This window comes from Helobdella robusta (genome assembly GCF_000326865.2).
Source record: "Helobdella robusta unplaced genomic scaffold HELROscaffold_5, whole genome shotgun sequence".
Lineage (NCBI taxonomy): Eukaryota > Metazoa > Annelida > Clitellata > Rhynchobdellida > Glossiphoniidae > Helobdella > Helobdella robusta.
In genome coordinates, this window is record NW_008705254.1 from 495613 (window position 1) to 503491 (window position 7879).

Here is a 7879-nt window from a genome sequence, read left to right on the forward strand (position 1 = left end):
ATAGCAAAGAAATAAATACAAAAGCAAGCAAACGAACAATAAGAAATATGTACGTACGGCGCTACAAAAAGCAGAAAGCAGAAGTGACGAAATTAAAACGTGATTGCGTGTCATGCGCAAATGAACCGCATATCCAAGTATAAAATAGAGCCGGAAAAAATGGATGAATGAATGAATGAATGGATGAATGAATGAATGAATGAGTGAGTGATTGGATGAATAAATGGATGAATAAATGATGGATAGATGAGTGGTATATAGGAGAAATATAAAATGAACTAAATCAACAACAACACAAACGAATACGTATATAAAACCACAAACACACACATTCATCCCACACATAAAACCACACACACACACACACACACACACACACACACACACACACATACAATCACACACATACAATTACACACACATACACACACACACACAGTCACACACAAACTGACAAACAAACAAACAAACACGTACCTAGCATCGTCTCAGAGACATGATCAATAATATATATGGCATTCTCTTTCGATCAAATATTTTTACTTATGTACAGATGAAATTTTTTACCAAAATCAAGTAATAATGTAGTAATAGAATGTAATAATGTAATAGAAGTAGTAGTAGTAGTAGTAGTAGTAGTGGCAGTATTAGTAGTAGTAGTAGAAGTAGTAGTCGTAGTAGTAGTAGTAGTAGTAGTAGTAGTAAAAGTAGTAGTAGTAAACAATATTTTTTTACAAATCAAAAGCCAGACAACAACGAAACGACGACGACGATGATGATGATGATGATGAACGACGGCAATCACAATCATCACCGCCACCACTACCACCACAACTACAACAATAATAATAATAACAACAAAAATAACAATAACTACTACTACTACTATAACCTTGCTAAAGTCAACAACAACACCTACAACAACACCAACAACAACATCAACAAAATCGTCATCGACAATGACGTCAGCAGCAGCAGCCACAGAAGCTACTACAACTACCTCACAACAGTAGGAACAGCAACCACATCGACGACAACGTTTAGCGACATAATCAACAACAACGACGACAACAACAACACAACGGCAATAAATGACGCCATTAACAACTCAACAACAACAACAACATCTGTGACGGTTGATGCGACAATTATGGCGTTCCTATGGAATACAGGTTGGCGAAAATTTCATTGAAATTTCTTCAAAAATTTCCTCTTACCTCCTCACTTTTTCTCATATTTTAATTGAAACCTAATTTAGTTTTTTATGCACATTTTTGTTTAATGACGTCATTATTTGTCGTCGTTATCATCATCATCGTCGTCGTCATCATCGTCATCATCATCACAATCATCATCAGGATTCATCGGCTTATTAGGAGCTGGCCTCAGTTTGCTAACGATAGCCGGGAATTCCATAGTCATACTCAGTTTCATTTTGGAGCGTTCAATCCGCCAGCCCTCAAACTACTTCATAGCTTCGTTGGCGGTCAGCGATTTGTTGATCGGTCTGGTCTCGATGCCCTTGTACACGGCCTACATCCTCACGGCCAAGAAGTGGTCTCTAGGCGAATTCTTCTGCGATCTTTGGCTCTCGGTAGACTACACGGCCTGCCTCTGCTCCATATACACGGTATTCTGCATCACTGTCGATCGATTCTGCTCCATTTCCATACCGACCAAGTACCGGGCCTGGAGAACTGAGAGGAAGGTTTGTGTGTGTTCGTTTATGTGTGGATGATATATGTGTGTGGGTGTGTGTGTGTGTGCGTGTGTGTTTATGTTCATTGCTGCTTTATTGTGATAATCATTGTTAACATCGTCGTCATCATTATCAGCATCACCAAGAGCAACATCGTCGTGGTCGTCGTCGTCATCTCCATTAGTAAATTTGTGCATATTAGCCCACGGTCACAATGAATTAGAACAACCTTATATGTAGGTGCACGGCTGACTTGTTCTTATTTAAGGCACTCTATGTATGTGTGTATGGTTGTATGTTTGTATGTTGGTGTGTTTGTATGTTTGTGTGTTTGTATGTGTGTTCGTTTGTATGTCTGCTTGCCTGTTTTGTATATTTTTCTTCTTATTTGATATTCATTGTGTTGCATTAGATCGCATATTTATCTTTTGTATTTTTTAAAATGTTCGTTTTGTATATTTTTGTTTGTTTTGTATTTCTTCTATAATATTTTTTTCAAAACTCTATGTATGTTTAGTAAAAACACGCTTTGTATATTTACCGTTCAAACGTTTTGTATATTTTTTCTACTCCCTTTTAAAGTCAGTTTATTGTTTTTTGCAATTTTTCTAAATTTTTTATCTTTTGTATTTTGCTTGCCTTTTTTCGTTTTGTTTTGTTAGTATTTTTTTGTGAGTTTTTTTTCCATTTTGTTTCTGTTTGCGTTTAAAAATATTTTTATGTGGGTGTGTATGTAGGTGTGTACGTATGTGTGCGTGTGTTTATATGTATGTGCAAGAAACATCATGGCTATGTATGTACGTTTATGTATAAGACACGTACACACACACGCACACACACATTCATACACACGCACACACACGCACATTCACACACACATTTACACACACGCGCACATTCACACACACACATACTCGAACACGCAAAAACGAATAAGTAGAGAATAGTAGCTATCCATTTTAATCACCGTATATCTATTTTTAGCAATTGTCATGGAAAATATGAATAATTATTATTATTCGATGGACCAATGACAGCGAGGAATCTATTTGACGTACATTCTTATTGGCTGGTTTTGCCTTTAATGAATATTAATTGCTTGATTAATATTCATGGATGAACATTTTGATTGGGCAATTCTTGTTAAGAAATTAATTTTCTGAAAGGCTTGTCTGATTGGCTGTCATTAACTGATCATTTTATATTGATAAGGCGGTTAAAATTAATAGAAATCATAATTTTTTGCCGATTTTTATAATGATCATCATCACCATTATTATCACCACCACCACCATCATCATCATCAAAGCATTTAAAATGTGACTTATTGGTTCAATTGTCATTGCGATATCTTTATAATCTTTATAATAATAATAGTAGTAGTAGTAGTAGCAGCAGCAGTTATAGTAGTAGTAGTATTAATGGTGGTACAAACACATAAACAAAATTATTGCGGTACATGAGCAACAGCAGGTACAAAATCACGCAAATCCATCCATCCATCCACCCATCTATCTATCTATCCATCCATCATTCATCCATCTATTTATCCATCCACCCATCAACCCATCCATCCACCCATCCATCTATCCATCCATCCATTAATCCATCCATCCATCTATAAATCCAATTTGCTCAAACCCATCTCAACAGCGTTTCTATCATGCAAAAAATACATTTGCTTCAAAAAATGTATTATTATTTGTTGTTGTTGTTGTTATTAATTGTCACTATTGTTGTTTTGCAGTTTTCGCACCCACACACACACACATACAAACACGCATACACAAACACACACGTACACACACCCGCACACACACGCACACACACGTACACACACGTACACACACGCACACACACGCGCACACACACACACGCACAGGTAATCTTTGTGGTATTTTTCGTATGGCTGATTCCCATCTTGGTTTTTTTCACAACGATTTTTGGCTGGCAGTATATTATTGGAAAGCGAACGGTGCCAGGTGACAAATGTTTTGTTCAGTACATGGAGGATGCGTTGTTCAACTGCTTGCTCCAGGTGGGATACTTTTGGATCACCCTGGTCGCCATGGTGGGATTGTATTCCGGGATTTATAAGGTTGGCTGGTTGACTGGTTGGTTGGTTGGTTGATTGATTGGTTGGTTGGTTGATTGGTTGGTTGGCTGGTTGATTGATTGGTTGGTTGGTTGGTTGGTTGGTTGGTTGGTTGGTTGGTTGATTGGTTGGTTGGTTGGTTGGTTGGTTGATTGGTTGGTTGGTTGATTGGTTGGTTGGTTGGTTGGTTGATTGGTTGATTGGTTGGTTGATTGGTTTAGGACTGATTGATTGGTTGATTGGAAATTGATTGATTGGTTGATTGATTAATTGTAGAATTTAAAAATGCAGACATTCCTACACACACACATACACCACACACAAACTTAAATGTACATATGCAAAGAAGCTTTCACACACACACACCACACACACAAACACACACACACACACATCACACACACACACACACACCACACACACACACACACACACACACACACTATCGGGCACATACGCGCACACGCACACACCAAAGATACAAATACTCCTTCCTATTTCGTGACCATGCTGTTTGTAATTAAGACTCATCTATACACAGACCAATCTAGGATTGACTTTTCTTTGCCATATCTATGGTTGCCTATTATCGTCCGTCGTAAAAGACTTTTTTTTCTTCGGTTTCTCTATTTTTTTTATCTTTGGTGTCAAGTCTGTTATGTGTGTACGTGTGTATGTGTGTGGATGCATATGTGTGAATGTCTGGATGTATGTACGATGTAAGATGTGTGTATGTGTGTATATGTGTGTGTGCGTGTATGTGTGTGTGCGTGTATGTGTGTTTGTATTGGTGTATATGTGCGTGCAGTGTACGTGTGAGTATTTTTTTGGCTGCGGTCTCTTGTCTTCGGCTTCCCATAGTTTATTATTCTTTGTTCGTTCGTTATGGAGCTAGTTTGTTGAGTGTGTGCGTGCGTGTGCGTGTGTGTTTGATTTCATTCTTTTGTGTTTTTGTTGAAAGAATATTATTTGTTCGTGTAAATCTTCAGATGGTTTCATGTTTATTGTATCTCTACCATGTTTTATTTATTTTGTTGTCGTTGTTGCTGTTGTTGTCTTTGTTGTCTCTGTTGATGTTGTTGATGTTGTAGTTGTGTTGTTGTTGTTGTAGACGATGTTGTTGCAGTTGTTGTTGGTGGTGGTGACGTAGATATGACGTCACGGCATTTCTATTTATATCCTCATTCTTGCTTATTCTGTCAATGAACCAGATTTAATAAGGCAGTATTCATCGGGTGCGTAATAAATAATAATAATAATAATTATTATTATTATTAATAATAATAGTAATAATAATAATAATAATAATAGTAACTATGATGAAAACGTTAACAATAGCAATAAAAAAATAACAATCCTAACAACAGCAATAACCCCAGCAACTGAGCAGATTCGATCATAAGTATTTATACAAGTGAAAGTGATCATTCCTATAATGTTACCGGGTCCTGCCACTGCATAATCTCACACGTTCCCACATTCCACAAAACTTTTTTTCTCCGTAATTTCTTCTCAGGTTGCCCTTGACCTCCACAGAAAGTCAGAAGCCAAAAAAGATCGGCAGATGTCCTCGCTGGCTTGCATGGCTGAAAAAACTGTTGGCCACTTTGGGGCGGTTATAAGTGGGATGAGTCGGAACAGAGATCTAGATAAGACGATATACGAAGTAAGATGGCTGACTATTTGGCTGTAGATTGTTACATTTTGGGTTTTATGTTTATTTTTGATTATTATGGTATGGTGTAGTGGTTTATATGAAATTAAATGCCAGAGAGTTAGTAGTTACAGTAGAAATAGAAATAATAATTATTGGGATAAATGTAGCTGGAGAAATAACATACATCCATTTGGAATCAGACTGCATGTATTTTATTTGAACCGCAGACAGCAGCTAGCAACCCTTGGATGACAGCCGTCAGTGGCACCACGATGAACAAGAATGCGAGTATCGACAAGAAACGACCCGAAGACGATAACGACGTGGCGAAAACCGGTAAAAGTATTTTCAGTCTATTCGCCGGAAATGTCGATGGCGAAATCGATTCGGATGATGACGATTCGAGTAGTTCCACTGATGGTAAAAGATGCGGTCCTGGAAAAAATGTTAACCAACAGAAATCCATCGGCTCTCTTAAAGCACCTACCGAATCTAAGAAAATTTTTTTACGAGTACCGAAAGTTGATTATAAAGATCAAGGAAAGACGCGTGGTGGATCGTCACTGCGAAAATTGAAAACCGTATCGCACCGAAGACAATCTTTTTCGGTATCCGACTCGTTAAAAAAACTGCCCATCGCTTCTCAACTCTTTGCCATACCTCCACGGCAGCCGTTTTTAAAGAGGCAAGCCGAATTCGAATTTTCGCCAAATTATCGCAGCGACCAATTAGTAGACGAACCGAGACAACACACCTCTCCGGCTGTGATATCGACATCGAGTACCGATAGGCCGAGTATTTTCAACATACCGTCGGTAATTATAACAAATACGTTTGACTCCAGATGCGAGTATATCGAGATGAGCGCACAGACCGGCGAAGGCGATAATGAAAATTATTCGAATGGAAAATTCGATGACGTTGATGATGACGTCACTGATGACGATGCCGTATTTGTTGATGTTGGTTGTGTAAGAGATGATGAGAGTTGTAGATGTGTGGTGAATAGAAATGCTGACAATCATCATAGCAATATTAATGATCGTAGTTTTGCCGGTAGTGATAGTAATGATTCTGTTGGTAATGATGGTGATACTGAAAAAGTTTCGAAAATAAATCTAGAAGAGGTTGAATGTGCCAGTCTGCTTTCGAATTTTGACAAAATTGACACAAACGAAGTAACGAAAAACCGGGAACATCAACAACAGCAGCAACAACATCAACAACAACATCATCAACAACAGCAACAACAGCAACAGCAACATCGTCAAAAATTAAAAAGACAAAAACACACTATAGACCAGACTGACGATTATAATGAAATTAAAAGTAATGAAAGCATTAAAGTGCTGATGAATGAGCCGGGAAGCTACCACAAAACAATTAAACTCAACAACACCAACAACAACATCAACGTCAACAACAACAGCAGCAGCAACAACAACAAAAACAACAAAACCAATGCTATCGATATGAATGAAAAGAATTTTTCTCACTTTGAAAATAACGTCAGCGGGGAAGAAGATGGAAAATTTTTATTTGAGAAAAAATCGTCTGCGAAAATTTTGACTGATATGTCAACAACAACATCATCAACAACAACATCATCAACAACAACATCATCAACAACAACAACATCAACATCATCAACAACAACAACAACATCAACAACAACATCACTAAAAACAACCACAACAACTGCAACAACTTCTTTGACAAACGTTTTCATAAAATTGACAACAACATTATCAACAATAACAACAACAACAACATCAACATCACCAGAAACTCTATCATCGGGTACGAAGTCAACAGCAGTTTCATTAGCACCACCACGTTCAACTTTGTTAATCACAACTTCAACAACAAAATTGAAAGCAATAACAACAATAGCAACAACTGCAACAACGTCAGCTGCAGCAGTTACAACAATGGCTGCAACATCAACAGCAACAACTACATCAACTACAGCAGCAGCAGAAGCAACCGCAATAACAACAAAAACGATCCAACCATCAAATTTTCTCACAGTGACAAACTCAGCGAGTATGACACCTACATGGATCAGACGTAAAAGCAGCTCATTCACAATCAAATTCGGAAGATCCTTTCTCAAATCTATCCAACATCATCAACAGATGCAACTACAACGACAGCAACAGCAACAACAACAGCAACAACAACAACAATTTGACAACAACTCCAACCAATCGAGCGAACAGACCTCCATCAATAACTCACAACAACAACAACAACATCAGCAACAACAACAACAACGAAGATGTAGCGATGGCCAGCAAGACCCACAGAGACGATTAAACTTCGCGGAATTCTTAAAATCCAAACGCCAATCCATCAACCCATTCCTCTCAATCCTCCCACACAAAAGATCCCAGAATCACGACGACCAACGAAAGAAATCCAACAG

General features: G+C 37.9%; 1 protein-coding gene across 1 annotated transcript; it reads left to right on the top strand.

The window, feature by feature from the left end:
• Window positions 1-1351: 1351 nt before the first annotated feature.
• Window positions 1352-3830, top strand: HELRODRAFT_68472 (hypothetical protein; the record flags this gene model as incomplete). The annotated part of the gene is made up of 2 exons (XM_009026987.1): window positions 1352-1708; window positions 3582-3830. Coding segments are annotated over 2 exons (606 nt in total), but the record flags the coding sequence as incomplete, so codon positions are not given.
• Window positions 3831-7879: the final 4049 nt, after the last annotated feature.